The sequence below is a fragment of the Pelecanus crispus genome, chromosome 5, assembly GCF_030463565.1.
Source record: "Pelecanus crispus isolate bPelCri1 chromosome 5, bPelCri1.pri, whole genome shotgun sequence".
Lineage (NCBI taxonomy): Eukaryota > Metazoa > Chordata > Aves > Pelecaniformes > Pelecanidae > Pelecanus > Pelecanus crispus.
This window is the reverse complement of record NC_134647.1, coordinates 83098473-83125706: the sequence shown is the minus strand read 5'-3', so window position 1 is coordinate 83125706 and position 27234 is coordinate 83098473. Positions and strand designations below refer to the sequence as shown.

Sequence of the window (27234 nt, the reverse complement as noted above, 5' to 3'; positions counted from 1 at the left end):
ATTATTAGCAAGGACTACTGGTGAATTGGTAGAGTGTAATTCAATGTTTCTAAAGGTTGTAGAATATGAATAAAATAGCCCAGGGATTACACTCCCTCCATAATGGATGACTAGCTAAATATCCTGCTAGATATATATAGCTAGATACTAGGCTTATACTGTATCAAAGCTGTTTAACACTAGCATCAGTTGAGAGCGCTCATTTGTAGATCAAAAGAAAAGTAAGCCTCATCATAGTCCTAAAAACTATGTGCACAGGTATAGTTATATGCTCATCATACAGAATCCCCAGTGGTATACTGCGCGTCTACTGAAAACTGTGAGCAGCAAACAAAGAAAGGGAGCCATAAAATCAAACGACTGGTGCTGTTCTCCTTGAGCATCCTGAGTAGAGATCACCTATGCAGCTGCCCACTGGCATCGGCAAATATCTTATTGTTCAATTCAGCAGCCATTGCAAAAATGCTCTTGGGGTTAACGTTCTTTAATTTGTTTTTCTAAGGCCTATTTTTTGCCCTGTAATAACACATATAGTTTGTGGGAGCACCTACAGAGAAAAAAGGAAAATCAAAGATCTTAATTTGTAACGTAACATTTTTAAATGAATTTGAAAACATGTGAAAAGAGCTAAAAGATTAAAAAACTGGAGAACTGCCATTTCTGTTTCCTTCCATTTATTGCTCTGAGCGGTGATTGAATCATTTTGCTTCCTGAACAAAGACACAATTTCCTTGTTGCTATCCATGAGTTCATTCGTCTGAATATTCCCAGTGAAGTCAATGCATCTCTTTAACATGTTGTGTAGTAGTAATCTGAAATAATCGTATCAGCAATACTACCGGTGTGATGAACACGCAATAGAATAAATGACTGACTGAATTGCCCAGAATGATAGAATTGTCTGTTAAATGATAAAAAAGCAGCTTGTTAAAGCAGGCTATTTTGTTATCTTTTGAGATGCAGCCTATCAAATCACATAGATAATTCATTTTAAGGAAATAAATGAAACAAGTCTTATTTAGGTACTGGAAGAAGTTATAGAAGATAGCAATGCTGATTTTTTTTAAACTGTTGCATGCAAAATTAAATAAGGTGTTAAGAGGTAAGAATATAATTGCAGCCAGTCTATATGGAAAAAAAAGATTTCAAAATGCCTGATTGCATGTTTTGAGGAGATTATGAGTTTGATAGTGATATTGGATAGAATTTATAGACTTAGACCTTCATAAAGCTTCTGATTTGTCAACATATGATATTTGAATGAGGGAAAAAAAAAAAAAAAAAAGACATTGTATGGCAAAGATAAAGTACCTGGCAAAGAGATTCAGATCTGGCTGCCTTATTTATAAACCGAGAGCTATCACTGGGGATATTAGGAAAAATTTCTTCACAGAGAGGGTAGTCAGGAATTGGAAGAGGCTGCCCAGAGAGGTGGGGGAGTCCCCATCCCTGGAAGTGTTCAAAAAACGGGCAGAGGTGGCACTTGGGGACATGGTTCAGTCTGGTCTACCCTTGATTGGTTTAGTGTGGACTTGGTAGTGTAGGTTAATGGTTGGACTGGATGATCTTAAAGGGCTTTTCCAACCTAAACGATTCGATGATTCTATGATAAGTAAGTTTTTTTTTAGTTGAGTTTCTTAGGAATTGTGCTAGCGTTATAGAAATGAGTGTAAAATGGGTGCTATTGAAATTTGTCAGAGTCACGATATTGTAGAGCAGTAAATGATGATAATACAACTAAAGGCAAAGTTACATGCATACAAGAATAGCCAGAAATGCAGGCAATCGTAGAGAGCTGGGAAGTAGGCGCTGCAGTACCGCCTGCCTGCATGCGGTAACAAAAGCACCTTTCGTGTGCAGCACGTTGTCCCCATCTGTGGGCTTCCTCTGCTGCTCTACCAGTGAAAGCAGTTTTGGGGTACGTGATTTACCAGACAGGGATACTGATCAGGCTGAAAGCCAACCTGAAGAGGTTACTCTTTAGCTAGAGTGATTTTCTGGTTTGATCTCCCATGTTTTCACAGAAACTCTTGTGATGGAAAGAGGGAAGAGAGAAGGCTGGGCTGAAGGCTAGCAGGATTGTCTTTCAGCATCAGCTGTGGCTTAAGCCAGCAGAAGCTGAAAGTATTGGCTGGACAGTAGCCTTGAAAGGTTCTGGTTATTAAAGTAGGGAGACAGTTTGTACATGAGCACTCAAAGCAAAACTGGCAAAAAAATGCAGTGCATGTCTTGGTTTGTAACCAAAGGAATAAGAATCCAGATGTGCTTTTACTTCTCTGGATGCTGTTGGTTGAAACGTATACTGGAACATCACCTACTGTCTTGGTGTTCAGTCACTAAAACAAACACTGCAAAAATGGAAATGATTCAAATAAAAGGTAACGTAATTGTAACTTTGGGAATTGGTAAACTTAATGTGTTTGACTCATCCACAATAATGATGGAAGCTTGAAATATTGCTCAGTTCGCATATGCGAAGAACCTTCACAAAAAGAAAATACTGGCTGCAGACGAATGGGTTGGGGGGAGAAAAGGAAGAGTTAGATAATTTCAGATAGGAAATGATCTACTTAAACTTTTAGTGATGAAAAAACAAATGACCAAAATGGTGTATCTCTAGATATCTTCAAGCCGAGGACAGATACCTTTCTAAAAGTTTTGGGAAATGTCATTTATACCCGAGTTGGCTCAGTTACAGGGTTACTGGAAGAAGCTTTGAAATCTGAAAGTACACAGGAGTTAGTCAAGGTGATCTAATAGTCCGTTCTGGCCTTACATCTCTGAGCCTTTGAATTATTGCAGACCACAATAAGAAACTGATACTTGGCTTAGAGGAAAGAGAGCAATTATGTGATTGCAGAGCCCATTAATGTGTGTTTCCAGCACTGACTACAAAACCCGAAGGAAGCGGTTGGTTTTTGTCAGTGAAATAGTGAATTATGTTTGCGGAGTTGCACCTAGGAAGCTGAATAGGATTTCTCTTGATATCGCACACCTTTGTAGTCTCCTGGCAAGTTCACAGCCTGGTAATGGAGTCATTCTGAAAAGCTGGATGATTTTTAGACTAGTAAAGAAACACCTGGAGAGAAAGATTTGTCTATGATGATGTAGGTTTAAAGGCAAGAGTACTTTGTTTAGCTGAGTGTAATCCTCATTGCTCTAGGCAGTGTTTCTTTCTGCAAAGGAGCAAACAATCAGATACCCAACATTGTGGTTTTGGGGGCATTTCTTTCAATGGCAGTGCTGGCTTAAATGAGTCCTTCCTTCTTCTGTACTCATTTCCACCGCATGCCATCTTTCCAGTTCAGCTGGTAGAATTGTTTATGTGTTTGCTGGGGGCAAGATCTGCAACTTGATCTAGACTAGAAATAATTTACCAACCATAAAATGGGAAAAATGATGGAATATGTTGTAGTGATCTTCCATTAAATGAGCCTGAGGATGCACGTCACATCATTGCAACTTCAGGAGTGCAATATTTGCTTTTTAAAATGTTTGGGTTTGTCTCAAGACCTTAAGACCTTGACTTTGCTCTTATATGTAGGTTTACTGGACACTGATTTATAATCACAGTGTCTTTACAGATGATAAATTTAGTGCTGCATTGAGATTTTCTTTTTCTTGTTGTGTTTTCTTTTTTACATTAGCATCAGATTCAAATTACGATTTGGGTGATGCAACAGTGAGGATTTCCAGACATACTTTTACTTGCAGGGTCCCTTCATCCCTGAATTAAGTGCTGAGGTTGCTCTAAATAAAGCTCAGGAAGAATCAAGCATCTCACAATGGGATTCACAAAAACAGCAAGTTGTGAATAAAGACATAGACCTAGCCAGCTTACAAAGGGAGGACATATCTTAAATTCAGCACTTCTCTACAGGCTTACTCAGCTGTGCTGTCCTGATCCCCATGCCATTCTCCTACCTAACCAAGGTCAACCTCCTGCATCCTCTCCCATCACCTCTCCTTTCCTATGGGGGGTTGGGTAGGAGCGACCTAAAGACTTCAAGGTATAAGCTTTGGAGCTGGATGCTGTATTTCCACTTCCATTTTCATTATATCAGTCCCTTTCTGGATCCAAGTAACCATGACATATGTCTAAACAAGGTTTATTTAACCGAGTAACCTCTAACTACCTTTTGTGTGCAGGCTCTTCAAAAAAATCTGTTGAATTTGGCTGTTTGCTGGAACTGTGGGGCTTTCTGCTGGCAGTTCGGGCTAAGCCGTTAGAATGGAGATGCATATGAGTGACATTCCTGCACAGGATGCTTCTATTCCTCTGTTTTGTTCCAACTTCATCAGACCTCAGTGTCATTCAGTCTGAGATTTGAAAACGGGAAAGCAATGGATTAATAGTAACATCCACACACTTTACTCTGTTGTTTATTATCGTTTATTTCCGCCTTCACGACTTGCTTTGATTGCAGTATATATCAGCTAGGTATGATCTCCGTAACTGTCAAGTACAGAGTGATGACCTCAGCAGTTGTCAGTACACCAAAAAGGTGTTGCCTAGAAGTTGCTTAAAAAATTGTGCTGAATCTGTAGTTGCTTCTAGAGGGAAAAGAAAGGGTATCTGATTATAGAAAATGTCCAAATTTGAACACAGCAAGGGAGAGAGGGTACTTCCCAAATGGACCAAACCAAATCATTGCTTGATGAGCACAACTCTCAGTTCTCAGAAATTCCAAGCAACAAAGAAAAGTTATTGTGTTTGATTTACAACAGGGAGGAGGTTGCCAGATCTTTTAAGGAACGTACTGTATCCTAACATATATTCATTAAGCATTGCATGTTATTGTCTTATGTCAGAAGAGGGTTGCTAGCGAGTTCAGAACGTTTGGTACAATTAAATAGCTTTTGGGTAAAGAGAATTAAGTGGAAAACAAATTGGCCAGGAACTTTAGAAAGTAACTAGAACAGTGCATTAGCGTGATTTCAGTCTAGTGTCACAGTCATTTTGCCATGAAAAATCTTCCTGAGGCCTGCAAATTTTGGAGGGTTTTTATGTAGAGAAAGTGGACAAACTGAGGGGCAAAGAGCTGCAAACAGGTAAACTGGTAGGAAGTAGGGAGAGGAAATGGGTGAGAAATGTGAATTCTCTGTGCTAGATTATTATCCTTCCATTGTAGAATTTTACAGAACAAAGTCTGATTGTTAACCGTATGGCATCTTCATGATCCCTGCGATGTATCTGAATGGCTAGCGCCAGCGGCTCCATAGTAATTCAACCTATCATGCAATTCTAACATTCAGTGAGGGTTCATGAACATAGTGGCAAATTAGCCATTTGGCTGAATAGTGTATTTGGGAGAAAAGGTTCCTCTGTTGATTTTATTTGAGCTTTTTGCTCTATACTATTTTTTTCAGAGTTTTTCTATACTAAGCTTTAAGATTAATTCAGTAATCATTACATTTGTTTCATGCTGAATGTATAATTAGGTTTTAAGGATCAAATGTGGGGATGAAATTATATTTTAAAATTATCGGGATTACTTTTCCTAAGGAAGTTGCGCACCTGTGCTTTTCTTATAAATACCTTGTGAATAGTCTGGCCTCTGTCTTGTTTTCAAAACCCTTTCTGCTATAAATGGAAATGTATTAAATTCAGTTCCAGTTCAACCACATATGCTTGGCCAGCTCACAGAAATTAGAGCAGGGAAAGACCTAGCCAGTCGTCTTCTTCCTTGATGTTGGGCAGTATATTTTCTGGAGTGTCGTCAGCTCTAGTTTTCAATGGACCCAGCTATCAGGCTTTCAAATCTTCTCTTGGAAGATTCTTCTGCAACCCAATAAATCACACTGTCTGACTTCTGCTGCAGAAATTGCTCCCTGAAGGAACTCTGTTTCATTTATTTTGGACGTTTCCCAACCTCATGGATTACTTGAAGAAATGAAATGTTTGCCTTTAATGAAATGAACTTGGTAAAGTAAAGGTGCAAATGGCCCCCAAAATAAGTCAACTTGGAGGCCTCATGCATCCTTTCAGACCACGTTAATTTAGTGTCCTTTCAGGTGTTTGACTGATCAGAAAGGCTAGCTTTCTGAAGAATACAGAAAGATTATTATTTTCATGTTTAATGTCATGTTTAGAACTGCAGTTAGCTAACTTAGCAGTGTGATCTTCCAAGCTCTCTTTTTCTTTGTATAGATATAGAAACTTTTTCTTTAAGCAGTTAACATAATAAAGAACCTTAAGTGCCTTGTTCTCCTTTTGACAGAGGCTGTCTTTGGAAGTTGAAGATTTTGTTCTCATGTCCTTTTATCTCCTTGCTTTTATCACTTTTATGAACAATATAAGAACTATGTGGTAGAAGAGGCCATCTTTTAAATCTTTTAACCTTCCTTCTGCCCTTCCTTCTACTACCATTTATTTATTTATATTACTGCATCTGATTTTTAAACTCTCATTTTGCTTGGCATCCTTTATTTTATTGCATTTTGTAAAGTTTCAGTGGGCCTAGAAAGTTTCAAAGTCATCTTTGCCTCTTCAGCTAGCTAGATGATTTAGCAAAATCTTTAGGCAATGGAAAAATTGAGCTTATGACAGTTCTTTGGTTTAGGATTTAGATTGTTAGTTCCTTGTAACTTGGAAAGGCAAAGCAAAAATTGCTAAAATCTACATCTTGGAATGGGCGGGGGTCGGTTTTTGGAGTATGGATAGCAGAAGAATCCATTTTCAAAGTAAGGCTGTCTTCAGAATATTTAAGTCATTCCACAGTTGCAATAGGCCTTGCATGCTGCTGATCTGCTTCTAAAATTCAGCTGATGAAGAAAACAGTCCATCTCTTTAATTGGAATTGCATGATGATCTGGTAGTGTAATATAATCACTCTGGTAAAGAAAGCATGAGGTCATAGTGGAAAGATTTTGTCCCATCAAGAAACAGCAGGTTTTATTCTTCCTTTCATTTGTAAGAAAACAGTCATATGCAATATTCATTACAAGAATGGCTGTTCTGTAACTATTGGTGGTCTTACAAGATAAGAAAGAAAAACAGCAGAAAATTGCATCACATTTAAGTATGTGTTACCTGATGTCTCTTAGCTGAAATCCCTCACCAAGTTCCGGCTATTGTCCAAGTTGAAGATAGAATTTCGAGTCAATCTTTTTGATATTCATGTGAAATCACTGGGAAAGTTAGTACAGTTGTATATATTTTGCTATTACTGTGAGCGCTTGGTGAATCTCATCTGTTGTCTCAGATCTGTAACCATCCCATTATCTAGCAGTATTAGGGTTTAGGTAAGCTTTCGTAGCCAGATCTCTTGAGCAGGGCTGAAGTACTGCTGCACAGCTGTGGTAGGTGTATTTTGCACTTGGCTAAGTCTGTACCCGTGGAAGGATCATCAGAATGATCCACAAGCTGAATGCCCCTTTAAATCCCATTCCAGCTTCTTGATTGTCTGGCTGCGTTTCTGGCCAGTAATGTCTTCCTTTGGTATAGAGCTAACAAATGATGCTCCCTTCAACTACACTCTTCATCTCTGTCATATTTGCTTTCATTCCCTGCTTTGATTTCTTGCTGGAGTTAGTAGTCTTGACTAAATTTAGGAAGTGGCAGAAGATATTTTTTCCATTTGCATTAGTTCATTTTGAAATTCTAGATGCTTTCTCCTATATTTTCAAGAGTCTACTTATTCTCTTTCCTTGGTTTAGCAGCGCAACCATGACAGATTTCTGTGAACTCCCCAACTTCTGTGAACTGATAGCAAGACCTGAGACAGCGTGGGTTTCGCACTCAGAAATGTTAGCATCCGAAATGTGAAGGCACTTTTCTCAAGGTGTGTTGAGGCCTCGAGCTGAGTGGGTCACACCTCTGTCTCTGGGCGGCTCATAAAGGTGACCTCGTAGCTGTGTAGCTCCAGAAAAAGAAGGGACGTGTGCCACGTGTCCACTCTTGACTGCTCGTGGCAGGGCAAGTGTGAGTTGCCAGCTTCACAGCAGGTGGCTAAAGCCCCATTATTCACTCCGTTAAATCTGTTCCTGGTGTTTGTCAACGCAGTCCTCATTTAACTGGCCAGTCCTTCGCCAGTCCTGTTATCTCAACTTAAAACCGGGGAATAGACTTTATCGGGTTGAGTTGGTCGAATCATGCTGCGCAGTAAGTCATTCCTACAGTGCATCTTTACACCAGTTAGGGGTGTAGAGACGCATTCCTCCATCTGGATGAATTGTGCCTCAGGAAATACACCTGGAAGATTTCGCATCTACATTTCGCGGATTGCAACAGGACCTGTGCCGTATAGTACAAAATATATTCTCTCTGTTTATCGGCTGGTGTGAAAGACTAGGGTTGCTGGTCTTTCAGAAGGAAACATCTGGAAAGGAAGGATTGCTAAGAATAAGGGCTTTCTACGTAGGAAGTTGAGGGCTACTGCATATTCCCACTTGTCCCCCTTGCACCAGGGGGACTACAAAGTACCGCCAATTACAAACTACTTGAATATGGTTTCAGCACGGTGGCCACATGTCCTAGCTTGTAGGTTCAAGAATTTCCATAATACCCCTCTGATACTGTGCTCTTAAAAAGGAAGAAAAAAGACCATGGAGAAGATCTTCACTTGCTTGGCAGTAATCTGATTCCAGCATGGAAACTGGCATTCCCCACTTCTCATCCATTCCTGTTCTTTTTGTCTGTGTGCCTGCATATCGTTGCAACCCAAATGTACTGCTGTTATTTGTGATAATATTTTGCATATGTCAAGAAAGTTTCATTTTCTTTAATAGAAATAAGTGAAGCATAATACCCAAAGGTAAAGTATTTTCTGTGTGACTGCGCATGATGCAATAGATCTCTCCACATACTCATGCTTTTTTGTATGAGTGTTTTCTAGTTCTCATTCATAAATGTCTGGCTTTCCAAACTATGCCTCTGGCCGATCTTAGCATAAATATCCATTTATTCATCACTTTCTTTTTTAATACTAACATACTTGGCACAGCTATTTTTCCTGTCTTTTTTTTTTTTTTTTCCAGTCAACATTTCTGTTTAGTTTATGCCCTCTGAAGAACTTTTTGTAACCCACTGTTGTAATTTTATTAGTTGCATAGTTGGCACAATTCAGCACAGCCATTCAGCTTACCTTGAGGGAAGCCATACTACTGAGATTTGAAACACAGTTATAATACTGAGCAACACGGAGTGCTATTTTAATTGTTAATTGGTCAAAGTGAATGCTGGAATGAATGCTTCCAGTTTCAGAATAGGTGTACAATGCTTACTAAAAAGGAATCTATGTGTCTGGAAGTTATTAAAACAAACTCCTAACAGCATATTTAAATATAAATCCAGGTAATGAAGCAGTAATTCTCTACAAAATATTCCTCCACTTATCCCTTAACATATTGGGTAATATTTAACGTGGGTAGTGTCTATCATTTTGGTACCAATAAAAATTGCATAGCAGAGTGTTTGATTCATGTTGTTTGGCTGAGGAGGCATTTAAAAGTACGTAATGGGTTGTCGCTGGTAGGGTGGAATGACTGAATTTGAAGAGGTATATTCCACTAAAGACGTTTGTTTTTTCTTGTAGGTCAACCTAGTTTGCATAGATTTCTTGACAGAAGATAAGCAAATCAGATTTTGTGCATTTGCATGCATTTTTATGATTTCCAAAGAAATACAGCAATTTCAATGCTGTTCTGTAACTACTTCAAAACAGCTATTGCTATCCATGTGGTTATGTCTTTTCTTTACTTGCTTTACATGGCTGCTTATGGTCTCGTAGAAACTTGTTGCTGTGTTTTGTTTTCTGGATGTCAGTGGCATACTTCATTAGAAACAAGTGGTATTGAGTTGCATTTCCAGAACTGCACAAGCCAGAAAACATGTTTTTATACATTTACACATCGGTAAAAATGTGTCATCACTGCCCATGAGGGCCTTGGCCAACACCATTTACAAGTCAGAGACGTTTCATTGACTTCACTGGGATGAGGACTGACTCTTAATTTACTGAACAGGGAGAGGATAATCACATATTACTTACCAGGTTTAAGTCTAAAGTGCTGCTGGTTTTGAAAAGTTTAAATAGAGTCAACTTACTTCCGTAATGCCAATGATACCACTGATGAAATCAAAGCATTGCTTACCTTATCTAGCAGGCAGATATAAAGCGCTAATATACTTCACGGTGAGGATATTCCCCACCTAAAATGATAACTGTTTTGTTATTTAAGTGCAGTTTGACGTTCTCTTATTAATGTACAATGTAGTTTTGGACAATTACCAAAAGCATGCTATATTCTTTCTATATTTTCATCAAATCTCATGAGTAACCAAGTTATATGTGCATTGGTGTAGAAATAATCAAAAGGACAATCAAACAAAAAGCATCCGACGTCTTAAAAAAGTCTGTATCTTCTTTTTAAGAACAGCTGTTGGTCATAGTAGGACTCTGAGGAGTCACAGGAGTGAAGTTACAGAAACCCACGTAAAGGGATTTTTAAGTGATTAAGGCCTTTCAGTGTTAGTCTCATAGTTCCTGAAGAAATCAACTTCTCCATATTTTCTGCGCGCTAAAATCGTAAGTGCAAGAATTGTGTCAAAAGGCTTTGACAGAAAACAGTTAAACCAGTAATTTGGTCACATGGTAGAATGTATTTTGGAATATGGAGATCTGTTTTAATCTCATTTATAATTTCTTCTAAAATGTCAATCTCTGTCTGATGCTGATGATATTTATGACTTCTGTGAATCCTCAGAGTCATTTGGAAGTGTAACGTACTCATCCTCTCAGCAATCTAATGAAACAAGCAGATACTGTCTTGGTTTTGCAGACCATGATGCTGACTTGTAACAGGAGAGGAGATTTCAGAAGTGGCTAGCTCACATGAGGCACACTAGAATATTTCTTCCTAAACAAGGGAAAGCAGACACGTGGCCAGATTCTGGCCACAATTCCGCCTTCCTTTGGCTCCCTGGGGATGTAAGAGAATGGGTAGCAGCCATGAGACTGCTTTAATTTGCAGGACCAGCCAGTTCCTGTAGCTTCAAGCATGGCAGGAGCGGTAAGAGAGTTTAAAGCTGCCCTTTCTTCTCAGCCGTGACGAGCAGTGCTTGGTGCACGTAGTATCTAGACCAGTGTCTTCGTGGCACAGCCAGGATGACAGCTCAGGAGTTCCTGGCTCCCTAGATCGTGTTCACAACATTACACCAGCCAATTCTAAGCCCATTTTCTCTTGCAGAAGTTTTGTGGGCCAAATCTCCATTTGATACCTAGTTATTCTAGATACAGGGCTATGGAGCAATTTACAGCAGCTGAGGATCTGACCTTTAAATGAAATGATACCAGTGAAGCATTTGCGTAGGCAATGTGTGCCACGGAGCTGCCCGCCTGTTGAGAACGCTCCAGCAAACAAGAGGAGGATAGCCGTGGTTATTTGGGAGTTGTGGCCTCTTTCCTGTGTCGGAAATTATTTACCCTATTCATGTCAGATATTGGCATCTCTCCGCTCTTCTGGTCACCTGAAGAAAACACAGGTAAAAGAGTATAGGTAAAAAGAGGCATCATTTGCAATTTAAAGATTAAATAAATATATGATTTCACAAAGGTCAGTTGGTGCTCCCAGAAATCCAAATTATAGTTGATTCTTCTGTGCAGTCTAATAAAAGAGAGTTTTTTCCTGGCACTGCTACTTGTGTTTTTATTGCTTTTGTATTGTGCTTTGAAAGAAATAAGAAATGGTATTTTTCCCCCAAATGAATAACTGTATTGAATTGTTCGTACTCTCTTAATTTTCTTGAGCTTTACTCCTGGGTAGAGGTTAAGATGCTTTCCAGTATTGCTAATCTAGTTTGCTACCACTAACATGGGAATGCCTGATATTTTTCCATTTGCAATGTAGTACACGCCAGAAGATTTTATCGAATATGACTATGAGTATGGGGATGCAGATTATAAAGAAACTGATTCTGTAACAGAGGGACCCCCACTGTTTGAAGAGACAGTAGCACAAACAGAGGTAACAGCATCTGATCTGTTTGTTGTGTGGTGTCCAGCTGTCCCCTACCACATGGTTTGTCAATTTGTGTCTTCTGTTTATAAGCTTAATGTTTTCCTTTCACTCATTTCTTTACTCTGTAGCTGTAACACTCGCTTTCAGTTAGAGATGGAAGGTCTCACGGCTGACAGCATTCATCTCACATTTGGTTACCCTTCTTTCATTCACGCTTTCTCAATTTTCTTTTCATTTTATTTATGTTTTCCCATTCCATCTTTCATAACGTTTGCAGAAAAAGAAAGCCACGGTCAAAAAGAAGAAGAGGACAGTGGCCGCTAGCTCAAAGGACAAACCCCAAAAGGCCACAACAAAAAAATCTGAAAAATATGCATCCAAGAAGAAGAACAGTTATCAAGCAGCAACAAAAGGCAAACTAGGGGTAAAGGTAGCCAAGAAATAATCAAGATCTTTCCCAGGCCAAGACTGGAAGATCTCTGATAATAAGAAAAAATATACCTAACCCCACTAGATGAATACGTCTGGTTAATACCATAACCTGAATAAAACTGATACCTCTTGAATTTTTCCTACAGCATTTTTTTAATAATGTACCTTTCCTTTGATACCAGGCAAATGTTGTTGATGGATTTCAAGAGTATAGCATAGCTGAAAATGACTACGGGCCCCAGACAGAAGCTCCCTCCAGAACTACTGAAGCAAATGAGGTAAAGAGGGCTCGAGAAAATGATAGGCAAAAATATTTGCCCACCAGGTGTCGATGATTAAAAAAGCACAAACCCATTTTAAAAGGGTGAACATCCGTCTGCATAAATATACATAGCTATACATAACAGCAATTAATGCAATTTTATGCTTTCTCAGCCAATATCAGAACCTACTATTTTCTTGGGCAGAACTCCCATTAATTCTGTAGAGATCTGCTGAATCTTTAGACTGCAGAGTTCATGATTCTGGAAATCATTCAGTGATACATGCTGTGGAAATGCAGGGTTGTTGCATTCAGTGTGGATGTGAGCGGACCTATGTCTAGTATAAACTAGGTTAAATACTAGACATAGTCCTCCTAACCTAAGAGGAAGTGAAGTCTCTAGTTTTTCTTGTAACTTCTAAGATGCAGCATAAAATGAGCCTAACACAAGACCAAGGACGGCTACAACCATAGCAGCATATTGAAGTTGAGTCAGAAGCCATAATTTCTTTTTAATAGTTCTTCAGCTAACAAAGCCAAATTATTTATTTTTCACTGAGGTTCTATGAAACATTGTATTTTGAACTGTCAAAAAAGATAAAAATATTATTTTGACTTATGTTAGAAACCACTTAGAAAGCCACAATGACAAGCCTAAACATTCTTTTGTTAAGATTACTACACCTAAAGCCAGTGTTGATTAATATGTCTGCATATTAATTAATGCTAGTTTTAGAAAAATGATGGCTGATTATAAGAAATACTGTTTTCATTTTTATTTCACATTTTCCTTTCAAAATGAAGATATGTTGCTTAAAAGATGTACAAAACTGCCCCTCCCCAACATTTGAAAAGAGAAAAAGACTCCCCATTTGGTTTTGGTTTTCCTCCTCTGTATGTTGGAAGGCGAAGGTGGATTAAGATATTTTTTACTCATTCTACTGTAAACTATTCTTGCGTTAAATCTCCTGTTTCCTTCTCACAAGTTGATCGAGAGAGGCATATTTAAATCATTCTCTTTCTTGGGCAAGTGTGGACCAATTGTACAATAGCACAGTTGTTATGAGGGGGATCCAAAGTGCTAAGCGCTTTCCTTAGCAAGAGCAGTCCTGCGTAAAGGCAAAATTTGGCTTCGAATTGGTTCAGATCCACATTTACTCTAGCTGTAAGGCAAAGTCCTGTAGCTAATGGAATTAGGCAACTGTTAAATCAGAATCTGGCCTTCTATTTTAATTGCAATATATTTCAATGTCATGGTTAGATCAACATACTTTTAATTACTCTGGTTGTTGATTAGCATTTTAATATATTTTTTAAGACCATGCTAGTTCACTAGTTCATCTTGTCTGACCATCTAGAATATCCATCTCTTATTAGCAATATCTGAACTTCGATTTCTTTCAAAATTATCCTTTCAAGAGACCTCTGTAAGAGGATAAAGCAATCCTTTTCACAAATGGTTTTGTACATCTCAAATATAGCATTCTTTTAAACTGCTTTGGTGCTTGTAAGTTGGTTGCTTGGTTTGACAGTTTACGTACTTGCAGATGAAACCTTAGATTTCAGAAATGTTAAAATTGATCCGAGTTTTGCAGGTGGAATTTGACCTATCCAAAAAATATATAAATTGCCATGACAGACATGAACCATGACTTTTTGAGTGATAAATAAACTGCCAAATCATTAACAAGAGAAAAGAAGCTGAAACATTTAGCTCAGTATTGGTATTTACAAACACAAAATAATAAAGAAGGCTGGGCTTAAGTATTAAGTGGTGCTTGCACTTTCTGTACATTGTTATTGTAAAAATGCCTGAATTTATTCACTGCTCATTGTGGTGCATATGTCTATTCATGAATGCTTGTAAATGTGAAACCAAGCAGGGAAATGTAGCTATATTTGGCACTAAAGTAACATTAAGCAAGCAGTACACATAGCAGACTGGATATATTGAATTCAGTGGGTTTGGAAATTAAAAAAAAAAAAAGCATATGAAAGCATTACTTCTTTGTACTACTTATACAAAGATCTTTTAATTGCTCTGAAAGGCTGGACTTCCATTCCTTCAGACTCTAATTAAAAGACAATTTGCTGTAGTTCTACTGTTCTTTCTTCTTTTGACAAGTCGTCATGGTGGATCAGCATATGCTTATATTGCTTTACTAACAATAACTCACGTATTCCTCCTATTCCCAAATCTTTGCTACTGCTATGAATAGCAAAATCCTGTTGAAGAAGTATTTGCTGAAGAATACATAACTGGAGAGGATTATGATAAAAAAACTGAGGAAACTGAATATGGAAGCAGAGGAGTAGACCTCAGTGAATCTGATCTGCTGGTAGATGGAGATTTAGGCGAATATGATTTTTATGAATATAAAGAATATGAAGAGAAACCAACTGATTCCACTAATGAGGAGTTTGGTCCAGGTGTTCCTGCAGAGACCGATATCACAGAAACGAGCGTAAGTTGATTGAAGGCACAATGCAGATTCATTTAATTTAGTGATTCTTTTATAGTTGTACAGTCTCAGAACTGTACAGAGCCTGATCCGGAGCTCCTTGTACATATTAGATATGTTCTCACTTTTGATAGGCTTTGGATCAAGCCCGTCCTTGTTTTAGTAATCCTGAACTTTTTATTTTTATTAAATGCAGGGTTCTTGTCTTTTGGTGAAGGGAGTAAGGGAGGGTTGAAGATGGGAGGGGAAGTAAAGAAGAGGTGGAATTTCAAAAATAAATGATAAAATGAACGGTTTTAAAAATCTTTCTAAACTAGAGCTAAAGCTGGAAAGAATGTAAGTTCTAATGCAGGTGCAAGTACTGTAATTAATATTTCTATATGATTACCCGAAGAACTGGAAATGCATGTAAGTGTTGAGAATCCTATGGCTTCTGCTGCTTTCCAAGGAGAAAATTCATGAGTGGGAAGGTGGAGGTCTGAACCCTTTCATGAAAATAAGCTTAGTCAATGATGACAGGTTTATGACCTTGCAGGAGTGATTTAACAGCTCAGTATATATAAAGGAAGATAGGATGACATGGTGGATCCTGTGAATCATGCTCTTTTTTGTGTGTTTTATAGCTCTCTCCTTCCCTCTGACTTAATCACAGGCTTAACAGCAAGGCTTTAACTTTCCTTTAGTTGTGCCAAAATCCTCGTTTACCAGTTTACCAGACTGTGGAAGCTGCAAAGAAAGCTAATATGACTAAGACTGGAAGCAAAATTAATTCCCACTTGGATTTTTAATTGGGAAGGCCCTGAATATAGTAGGAAAGGAGAATTTTGTTTGCAGTGTTTGCTCAGTCTCGTCTTTATTTTCTCCTCACAAACTCCAAACTTGAGTTTACAAAGGATCCAAGAAATAACAGCAAATGCTGTGAGGTTGCTTTTCTCTGCCAACCTTGAAACCCATACTTCTGTATTTCATTTATCACTCCTTTCTAAACCCTGCTGGGGTCATTGTATTTTTTAATGATCCTTATCTATGCAATGTGATACAAGCTTACTTTTTTCCTTCTAGCACAGATGGGGACACTGTGGCAGAATGACACAGAAAAGGTCAGATTATCTGCACAGCAAAGAGCCCATAAGGCACCATTTGTGCCTGCATTAAGCAGATGACTGTGTAGACTCTATCCCCTGGTGTAAATTTCAACTTAAAATGCCCTGCTGCAAAACCGGAGGAGTCAGGAGGCTTGAGTTAGAAGCCAGGCTCTGACCTGTGCCAGCTTTATTACGACTCTCATCTGCTGAACCAGATATATCATTTTCCTTTGGCATGTGGATGTATTTGGAACAAGTGAAGTTCTACCTTTGATAAAAAAGGCAAGACGAAAAGTACTCATTACCTGGAAACTTTCAAAAAAGGGGCAATATTTCCAAAGATGGAGACCTGATGTAATTTTTTACAGACAATTTTCATTAATGTAATAAAACATTTTTATCTATACCTCTTGCTACTTGATTTTTATGAACTACTGCATCGTTACTAGTGCGATCTGTGCCTTTTATAAAGCAATACAAAAAGCACCAAGCCATGAATCTAGATCTCTGTTTTTCCTTTCCAAAATGTTTCATATTGAAATGCTGTAACATTATCCTTAACATTCTCAAATCCCCAGCTATTTTAGTATAAACATGGAATCACTCTACTGAAATAAAAATAACTTTCCAAATTTTCATCTGGTCAGAGCTGAATTTAATTTCTAATTTGCAGTGGATATGTTAGCAATCAAGAGAGGTACTTCTGAAGAAAAATACATACCTCCTGGTTTGAAAAAAAAAATCAGTTTCTTTTTCTTTGTTTGAAACTTGAATCTGTCTGTGTTCTGCCATTAGCATGTGTTACTGACCTATTGGTTTAGGTACTTCTGAACCCAAAACTTCCCATAGAGCTGATCTTAAAAGAATTTTGCAGTTGATGGTAATTCATGTAGTTAGGAGGCATAACTGGCTATCCATGAAATATTATTTCATGTTTACAGTGCCACTTAACTCCTTTGCCATTTATGGCATGAAGTCACAGACTCTTCTGAGGCTCCTTTACATGTTGTGGATGTCTAATGAATAACATTAGGAGCTTGAAGGGTACTGTCCATATGGGCCCAAGGGATCTTTCTTTCCGGCTTACTTCAGGCTTGCTTGACTCAGAAAGCCATGAAGAATCCTTGTTAATTGCCAAGAATATGCCCAACATTTCAAACAAGAAAAGAAACAACTTTGTGACAGAAGTTTTAGATTCTTAGTCCAAAGTCCTAGTGCAGACCGTGGGATGCAGACTGTTGCATCTCACTGGAAAAACTACAAATGGACAAGATCCAATAATTTGAAAAGTATGCATGCAGGTTTTGCATTTTCCATTTCTCATGTATTAAATATTTTTGATTGATATGGTTTGTGCCTGTGATGTGTTTTTCATAACACAGGTCAGTTCCAGCTTTAGCTTTCAGTTACAGGTTGCTGCAGTTCTTTATTGTACCAGGTCCTTAGACCTTCTACTTATTTCCATTTTCGGGGCTGTTTTTACTGGGCAGGTGACTGGACACGGGGCTTATGGAGAAAAAGGCCAAAAGGGAGAACCAGCTGTGATTGAACCTGTAAGTACAGATGTGGGTGAGTTTTTCTTTAGCACTGTATACCATATGTACACTGTTGATACACCATTATCAAACCATGTTGTTCACGATAGGATGACGGTAACCTTACCCGTGATCTCTGAAACAATCACCTGCAGCGTGGACGGTGTAAAAGTGATAACAGGCAGTAGCCTGTTCAGCCTTCTCTTCCCATTACACAAAGGACTAACCACACGTTCCTTAAAACAAGGAGAATCTTCTTGTGCAGAGGAACACAGAGCATAGATCTGCTCCTCAGGCCATGCAGTAACTACAGCTTGGACAGACCTACAGAGAGAGCTTCCAGCTTAGGCACAGGTGCCACTGTAAATACAGGTTTCAATAAGCACAAGGAAGTCCCTTAGAGAAGTTAAATAAATTCTTGTATGTTTAACCTGTGCAGGTGCAATCAAACTGCTAAAAGATTAATTAAATGCTTTCTTCGGAGGTTACAACTTGGTCATAAGCACAGTAATGCATCAGTAGCTTACAGAATTTTTCTCGTCTTTAAACAGAAGTATAGTAACTAAGTGGATTTTACAGTAGGACAAAGTTATACTGTAGCAGCATGCTTGACAGTTAGAAACTAAAATGTAACTGAATTTAAAAGAAAACATAGATTATAGAAAAATAATCATTTTATAATACCTAGCAGGAGTTGAATGCCAGTGTGGTTTACTTGTCTAGAATTTTCAAGGACTGCTTTCAAATATGTACTTGGCAAAATAGAAATTAAAGTTTAATCTGGTTTTTATTTTATAGAAAATTAGGTACGGAAATATCAAGGGAAAAAACTAGCTTAAGTTGAAGCCTGATAAAATACTGTGATGTGTCGTTGTTACCTAAATATCAAATGTCTGGATTCTGTGATCCAAAAGCTCCCTTTTAAATCTATATTCCTACCCCAGGATTAGCATTTGGTTAAGTTGCTGATCACCAAAGTTAAAGGACTCCAATAATCAACAAGTTACAAGTGAAGATTGTGACCTCTCAGTCATGATCTGTGAAGAAGCTCAGAGTGTCTTGGCTCATAAAATGCAGGGCTTTTTTAAACCATTGCAAGATACATTTAGTTTACATCCATAATACTGAAGAGATATCCACTGCCAGTCTCCAACGTTGTAGGAGTTCCCTGCATGTAGCTTCAAGCTTGTTTGTCCGGTCCTTCCTATGGAAAGCCAAGCACAAGTGAGGATCATGTATTTGTAGGTCTTACCATGACCTGCAATTTGGACTAGTGTCCAAATTTTTTTTTTTTTTTTCACTGAAAAAAAGAAACTAGGAGGTGCTGTAAGACCCACAACATAGAAATAGCCAGAGCTATTCACATCAAATGCTTTAACAGCATTTAAAAAAAAATATTTTGAATCAAGTACTGTGAGATCCCTCCAGCCTAGAAGTCTTTCTCACTTTTAAAGCCACCCAGCAATTCAGATTCCAATTCTAGTAACTGGGGAGAGAAGACCCCCAGAAAAGTTTATCAAAGCACTAAGAAATATTAACTTAAGTAGTTCAGCTAAAAAGATGTTTTATATTTTTCCCCGAGACCCTACCAATTTAGTATCTTTTTCCATCCTCCCCTAGGGTATGCTCATTGAAGGACCACCGGGACCAAGAGGACCTGCTGTAAGTAGATTAATCACAATTTCCTTTTATTGCCTTTGATTTATCCACTGTGCTTTGGTATTCATGAGTTAACACAATTCATATTGATCTTATCATAGTTCCCAAATGGTATAACGGACTTAGCGTTTTTAGAAGGGAGTAAAAAAAGGTCATCTCCAGCATTTTCAGTGGCAGCACGCTACAACCTGAGTGCACGTGAAAATCAAACTTTTTAATGTTGACTATAAATCTTTTTAAGACAAAAAAGTATGCTGCCTTATAAATTATTTTATCCAAATGTGTGTTCAACACAACTTTCCAGAGAAAAAATAGTTCGAAAGTGCTGCAAGCCGTCATTCAGCATAATAATGTCATTCATTTTCCATAGGGTCTTACAGGTCCCCCAGGTCTACAAGGTCCTGTTGGTCCTCCAGGTGACCCTGGTGAAAGGGTAAGTCAACACACAGATTATCCTGGGTATTCATGGTGTGTCTTGCACTAACTGCTGTAACAGTAGGTGGGTTAGATCCTGATCTGAAATATATACACACAGGTTAAGAAACTTCAGTGGGACCAAGGCTGATTTACTCAGCTGGGCAAATCAACTGAGAATCTGGACAAACATTTCCTTAGTGGTAGAAATGTCTACTGTAAATACAGGAAAAAATTTAAGTTCCTATTTGCCTGTATTTTCTGGTTTGATGTGAATTATTTTAAAATACAATAAAGCAATAGGTACAAACATTTCATTTGGATTTGAATGAGTTTTAAAAAAATCACTATGACCTCAGCTGTAACATGTAGACACACAGAGAAAAACAAGCTCTGCAGAATCGAAATACACATGGAAATATTGAAAGCGATGGATAATATTTAGATGATCCAAGCAGAATTTATTGGCCATATTAAATAACATACTGCATGAGAACCCTATCCAGTCATGAATATTGAAATTTAAGCTATTATTTTAGTCTGACGTGTTCTCACAAGCCTTTTCTTACTGCTACAACTAACACAATTTTGAAACAGCCTAAAAATGCTGGAAAATATGCTACAAAAAAACTTCCCGGAGTTTTACGAGTGATGGTTTACTGATGAGTCTAGCATGCTCATGCTGTATTTGTGTGTAGAAGGTGTTGAGAAGATGCTATTGCTTTGCTGAATAATGAGGTAATGTTAAAATCCCAACAATACTTCACCTTGATAGTAAGTCAGCGTCCACCCTTCTTTCATATTTCTTTCCCGTAGATTAACTAAACAACATATTTTGGAATTTAAACATATTTAAATGGGAATTTTAAGACATTGTAATGGAGTAACTACTGATAATACTCAGTTTTTTAGCTAACTTCTTACTGAATTAATCATAAAGAAATTCTTGACTAAACACATCATGTGGCTGTCATGGAACAGGCTTCATGTTTTATATAAAAAAGGACACATTACACAAATAAATAGCTGTAGAAATGAGTTACCAAATTCATGACAACAACACAGATTTCTGCAACTGGATTCTGCTGTCAGATTCCATCCTAATGAAATAACATGTCTTACTTTATATTTTAAACTTATGTGGACAGGTTTGGGTTTTTACTTAAACAACAATCAGTGTATATGAATAAAGGCTCTAGCTCTTGCTATAACTATTCTGACTACTTTTCATCTTAAGTAAAAAATTCAGAAAAGTAACATTCTGAGAAAATTACCACTCAAGAAAATGGCATGGCTTAGTTTTAAAAAGCCCGCATTAATACCTAGAATAATTGAGAATGTTGTTTAAGCACGGAACTGCAGAAGAATTAGTTGAGAAATCTACCGCTTCTTGTAGTTGCCTATGGTGCTTCAGCTTTTGTACTAAATTATTCTAATCCTAATAATGGGTACAAGACAACTGAGAAATGAATGAACATACCCTTCTGCAGAGGACCGTAAGTGGTCCCACTTTTGCTTACTATAGGGATGAATTTCACTCATACAAAATGGTGCAATGGAAGAAGAAAGTGAAAACTCATCTAACCTTCAGTTCTATCTTCAGTAATCTAATCGTCTTCTGATCTAATCTTTCAGTTCTAATCTTCGCAAAGACTCATAATCACCTGGCATAAAGTCACTGCAGGTCAGAGTGAAGGTTCTTCGGGTGCTTTGCAAGTGCATTTAATTATTTTTCTATTTTTTAACCTTAACTCAAAGTTGCCTGGATATACAATGGTTCTTTTTAACAATTACAACATTTTATTCAGTGTTTTGCATCTGAATTAGTAATAATTCTCAATTTAAGATTTTAAGTTCATTATTAGTAGGGAATTATTTTTTGATGCTTCAAGTTTTTTTCAAAAAGAGCTCAAATGGACTCAGTAGCAGACTACTGGTCTTAATTCTTGAAGAGGGGAAAAAACACCAAAATTTTTCAGATCAGCTTTCCCATTGTTTTGTTCAACTCCTGCGCAGCGGGAGGAACCAGTTAAGACAGTTCGATGCTTGTTGGTCTGCCATTGCAACCCTGCAGAGAGCCTTTCTGGGGAATGAGTGCTTCGTTTGGCAGCAGGCAAATGAGCACTCCCGATGCAGGTCCTTCCTGCCCTCGACAGCTTCAGCTGGTAAAAATGCAGCATGCAAATTGCTGGGAGGAGAGGTGCAGTTATAACTCTCGCTGCTGTCACAACAGCAATATTTATCTATGCGGCATGTTGGATCAATACTCGTGAGCATCATGTACACACATTGGTACATTTCTTCAACTCCAGCTTGCCCCAAAAGTTTAGCTCTTTTTAAACTGTAAGGGAGAATTTGATTTCATGAAAACCAGATTTCAAGTCATAGCTGCAGGAGTTACATAGCCTTTGAAAATTAAGCCTACTCAAAGGGTTTAAAGAGAATCAGCAGTGTTAGCTCTCTATATCAAATAAAGCAAACGCTGGAACGCAATGGAAATCTCAGCTCAGCCCAGTGTATGAAATCGTGAGCAGAGCCTCTGTAATTAGGTACTCCAGTACTCCATTTTTTAATACAATTTGTAAGTAAAATAATGAAAGAGAATAGCTTTCTTCCCTATTGCCGAATGTCTTCCCCAAACTCAGTTCTTTAATCACCTCACTAATAATGAATAGCGGTCCCAAACCATTTGCAAAGAGAATATTAAACCTCCGAGTGTGTCATGATGAATAGGAGTGTATGTGAGTGACTCAGAAGGTTGATCTTGTATAACTATCCTTTTGTTCTCATCCCTTTTTCTCTCCTCCCTTTGTTCCCGTAGGGTCCACCCGGTCGCCCTGGTCTCCCTGGTGCTGATGGTTTAGCAGGTCCCCCAGGCACCATGTTAATGTTGCCGGTAAGTTGTACTACGATCACAGGGTAGCCAGCCTTCAAAAAGAGGAAGTGCGTGTCAAGAAACGTATAGGTGTTTTCTTTTTTCATCTGACTTTGTCTTTGGAACGAGAGATGATACAGAGTTTCTTGTATGGTGTAAGCATTTGAAGATCTTACGGTACCTTTTTTCCCTCAAACAAAACATACGCTTTAGCTGCTGCATGGCTGCCAGATTGGAACCTACATGAACGTATTACACTCACTGAAATCCTCCTTATATTTTCAACAGTAACTATTATTTGCTACTATACGTCCTAAACAAGGAGTTTGCTGTTGCACAAAGGGCATGTACTCCCAGCAGGCGTGCGTGCTCTCAAGTCTCCTTGACGTGGAGGATTTTAAGCATTCCGTGCTGAAAATTGGACCTCAGTGTCTTCTTTGAAGAGTCAGTGCATCCTTTGAATAGAAATATATGCACTTAGCCAGCTCTGCTCCCACTGGAGTCAAAGCAAAACACCATCTGTTTTAGCAGGTGGAGGAACAAGCCCAAAGCTGTTAAAGTATCTTGCAGCTTTGTGGTATGAAAAGTACTATATGCGTGGAATTCATTATTCCTAAGTGTATGTGTGTATGTGAAAGCTCTGGTGAGCACTGCCATCCCAGAGAACTGCTAAACCAACTGTAAATGAAGGGGTAGTAATTTTGGTAAGTAAAGCAAAGTAAGTAAAAAGTCTCGGAGCTGTAGTTGCTGCAGTTCTGGTACAGGAGGCAGGACTCCATCAGTATCAATGAGGAAAGGATGATTTTATAAAGTTTATTTTCTATTTATGAAACAATCAATGGACGTTTATTCAAATAAGCTAATGTTTTTGACCTCGTGCTTGCACCAAGTTCTGTTATCGCAGCTGGCCGTGTAACAGAAATATTTGTTTACCAATAATTAGTTGATGGGAAAAACGCCACTACTCCTTAGGGGAATTATTCCCAAATCATTCTTCCGTCTGTAACTGCTGTATCAGTTTGCTCCATTAAAGGTAGTAAGTGTGGACTAATACTTAACCTATTGGTCAGTTTGGGGCTTTATTTTTAGGTGTTAATGAGTCTCAACACAAGTGATTCGCCAGTCAAACCAGAAATTTCTCAGGAAGGAAGAAATTGGCTTCAGGTCTCCCAAATTCCAGCCTAGTATTTTAACGCCCATGCAGAATTCTGTTCCACATTTATAAACCCCACTGAGAAGCCGCTATCCTTTTATAACAGATGACTTGCTCGCTAGCTTGAGAGCCGTCCTGGTGTAAAGGGGCAAACAGGTGGAATCGAATCTTGCGGTGGCAGGCCATCTCGTCACAGAGATACGTTCAAGACACCAAGGAATGCGGGGGATGCAACTTTTGTGGAATGTGTGGCTTTTCGTCATCATGTGTAGGGCTTGAATTCATCAAAATGGGTTCACCTTTTCAATGGATGCAGGACAATGAATTTAGGCACTTTTGCTTGCAAAAGTATTTTGAAAATGTGGTTGAGTCCACGTTATGCAGATCCCTACACACCACCTGGCCCCCTTTCAAATGATACAAGGCTTGGTAGTTCTCATTTTAGAAAAAGCCAGTAAAAAAAGTCAGAAAAGTGCTCATTTGTAGGGGCGTAAAGCAGTCAGTTTTCCATCACTTTCTAAAAAAATCCTTCCATTCTGATGATAATATGACTTCGGGAGAAAGACCTCGGTTACGCACCAACGCTGGGCGTAGGCAGACTGAAATAACTGCTGTGGGCAGTGAAGGATTTGTGGCCCCGGTACCTGCGTGCCTGCGCCGTACCTTCGGAAAGCAGCGCTTCTTGCACCTTAGTGTCTCTGCAACATTGCGGAGCTTCTGCTGGCAGTTTCATGAGCAGTAACAGTCTAGCAGTGCAGCGCTGAGTACTCTAAATTTTATTCTGTAATTTATTTTGAAGTTGTCAGAAATGACACAAAACTGTTTCATTTTAGATACCAAACTTTTTTCACATTGAAGTCTGCCTTAAATTGAATCATGTTTTTCTGTGGGTAGCTACTGATGTACAGAGAATTAATTAATTTTGATACATATTTTTAATGAGGCTTTCCAGATATTTAGAGTCTATTTTGGCCTCTTTTTGAAACAAACAAAAAAGCAAACAAAATGAAAACCAAAATCCTATGAAATCAAGCAAATCTTTGCTCATAAGGGGTTAGGTTTGCACTTCAGTTCTAAACTATTACCCATGGCTTAATATTCACACTGGCTCCAGTGGCCTCAATGCAGCAGTCTTCTGAAGCTAGTGGAACGAACTAAAGACTGAGACCCTGTGTCTTTGAAGTGGTTTACACAGTCGCAGTGAATAACAAGTCTGGTTTTAATTTGGTAAATTCTGAATCCTTTTCTTGTTTTGATACTTGCAGTTCCGCTTTGGTGGAGATGGTGAGAAGGGCCCGACAATCTCAGCTCAAGAAGCTCAAGCGCAAGCTATTCTTCAGCAAGCTAGGGTGAGCACAAGGAGCCTGCAAACAAAACTGCCACAAGGGTACAGCTCAAAAAAAAAAATTCCATTTTCTATCACGCAGGATGTGAAGTAGAGAGCTCTAAGCGTCACCTCATCGCCGTAGTTATCCGTATTGACAACTGAGTCAATGATGGGGGCTATTCGCTAATGCATTACGGAATTGTATTAACGTAGAATTTGTATGCTGGCTGGCAACTTTTTCTTGATACCTGTTGTTTTGTCCTGTTTGTTTTCTCAGATCGCTATGAGAGGTCCACCTGGTCCCATGGGACTCACTGGAAGACCAGGTCCTGTGGTATGTAAAGAAAACAGGGGCACGGATTTAAGAACACAGTAACGCAAGTCCATGGATCGCATTCTGGCCTTGCCTACACCTCTGTATTTGTACTTATTTTATTTGAAAAGAAACCGATATAATTAAAGCCATAGTTTTTATTCTTATTCAAGGTCTGCAATGCAACCTGAATACTAAATCAGTTTTTATTGTAGATTTTGGGGTGTTTGGATAGAGCACACCGGTAGACTTACAAAACTAGCGAGTAATTTTACAGAAACAACTACATATGCCTCTACAGTCAGTCATCTCTGTACTAATATTCACAAAGTTTCTTGTGGTAAATGTGAAACTCTACAGAAGGAGCAAGAGTGTGCAGGGTGACCTTGGCTCACTAAGCTGAATCTGGAAAGTTCTTAAGAGGCATTCCTATAAGCAATTAAAAACCATACAGATTTCTGAAAGAAATGTAGGTTTTTTACTTTAGTCCTTAATCTGGCTTGACTGCTGATACCGAATGATCTGGAAAATGGCCTTGTGGATGTTAAAAAACCTTAATGTTTGTACAAAGTCTGTACAGGGAACACAACAGTTCTTCTGATGATGTGCAAAACAACTTTTTGATCACAAATAGGTTTGCCTCTGTATTCCCTACAAACACTTTAAAAGGACAATACTCACAACGAAAGAATAAAACCAGGTAGGAAGTTCAGCAAGCCAAAACCACCTGATCAATCTTGCAATTGCAATTTCCTCTTTTAGGAAATGGATACTTTTCAGACTCAATAGTCCACTAAATGGTGTAATTTAGCATTTACCGTCTCTCAAAAAGCTATTCTAAAGCATCTGTACCATGGTATAAAATAACAAATGCTGCAGCCAAGGTTATAAGCTTTGTAGAAGACCAGTCTTTTCTAAATTTCTCCCAGGTGATTGTATTTATCCTCTGATGTAGAGTGAAATTCTATTGTACAGTTAGTACAGCATCTGTATTTGAAAGATCCACTTAATTTGGAAACCGTTTTTTTTTTTTCTGCTGTGATGGCACAGCTAGGTTGGCCTCTAAAATTTTGACCTGTGTCTGCTGTAATTTTTATTTGTATTGTCATTATGGGGATGGATGCGAAGAGTAATGTTAGCAGTTTTCATTAGATCAGACAAGCATCTAGTTATAAAACACAGACAAGAATACAATTGTGCTATTGAGAAATGAAAGCAAGTGACCGCTGGGTAACCAAGAGAAAAGGATGAGACAAGTTGCTGTTGGTTTATTGTGTGAATTAAAAATGACTGCAGCGATACGCCAGTCACAACTATAGCAGCATACATAGAAGACAGCAACGGAAGCTGCTGGAGGCCACCTGGTTTTCTCCTTGCCGCAGAATGCAATAGCATTTTCCTCCAAGGTAGTTTCCGTCCATTCATCCCAGTTGTGGAGGTTGGGTCATTATTTAGAAGTGGTGAGACTGTAGTGTAAGAAATATGGTTCCTTTCCCTTCTTTTGCTCTTCTTCCCTTCTTTAATGTGATGCTTCAGCAACAGCCCAGAGCTGAACAGTAACAATCAAGTCCTCTCCTTCCAACCTCCTCTTTTTCCCTCTCATCCTTACCCTCCTTAATGTACAGCCTCCGTTAGTTTGGAAGCAGGAGAGGCAGGTGGGCATCCTACTGCTACCAACAGCAAATACTGGCTAGGTGGTTGTCCATCTCGTGTGTTACAGCAGCAAAATGCAACTGCAAGGTTGCCGCAGTGGCTC

General features: G+C 38.6%; 1 protein-coding gene across 1 annotated transcript in view; it reads left to right on the top strand.

Moving 5' to 3' along the window:
• The window catches only part of COL11A1 (collagen type XI alpha 1 chain), a 165610-nt gene that overhangs the window by 39396 nt on the left and 98980 nt on the right, over positions 1 to 27234 (top strand). Inside the window, exons 6-14 of the mRNA XM_075711675.1 lie at positions 11851 to 11967; positions 12576 to 12671; positions 14875 to 15120; positions 17693 to 17755; positions 19358 to 19399; positions 19767 to 19829; positions 22632 to 22706; positions 25104 to 25187; positions 25443 to 25499. Coding sequence (XP_075567790.1) covers positions 11851 to 11967; positions 12576 to 12671; positions 14875 to 15120; positions 17693 to 17755; positions 19358 to 19399; positions 19767 to 19829; positions 22632 to 22706; positions 25104 to 25187; positions 25443 to 25499 — 843 coding nt within the window. The remainder of the gene's footprint in view (positions 1 to 11850; positions 11968 to 12575; positions 12672 to 14874; positions 15121 to 17692; positions 17756 to 19357; positions 19400 to 19766; positions 19830 to 22631; positions 22707 to 25103; positions 25188 to 25442; positions 25500 to 27234) is intronic.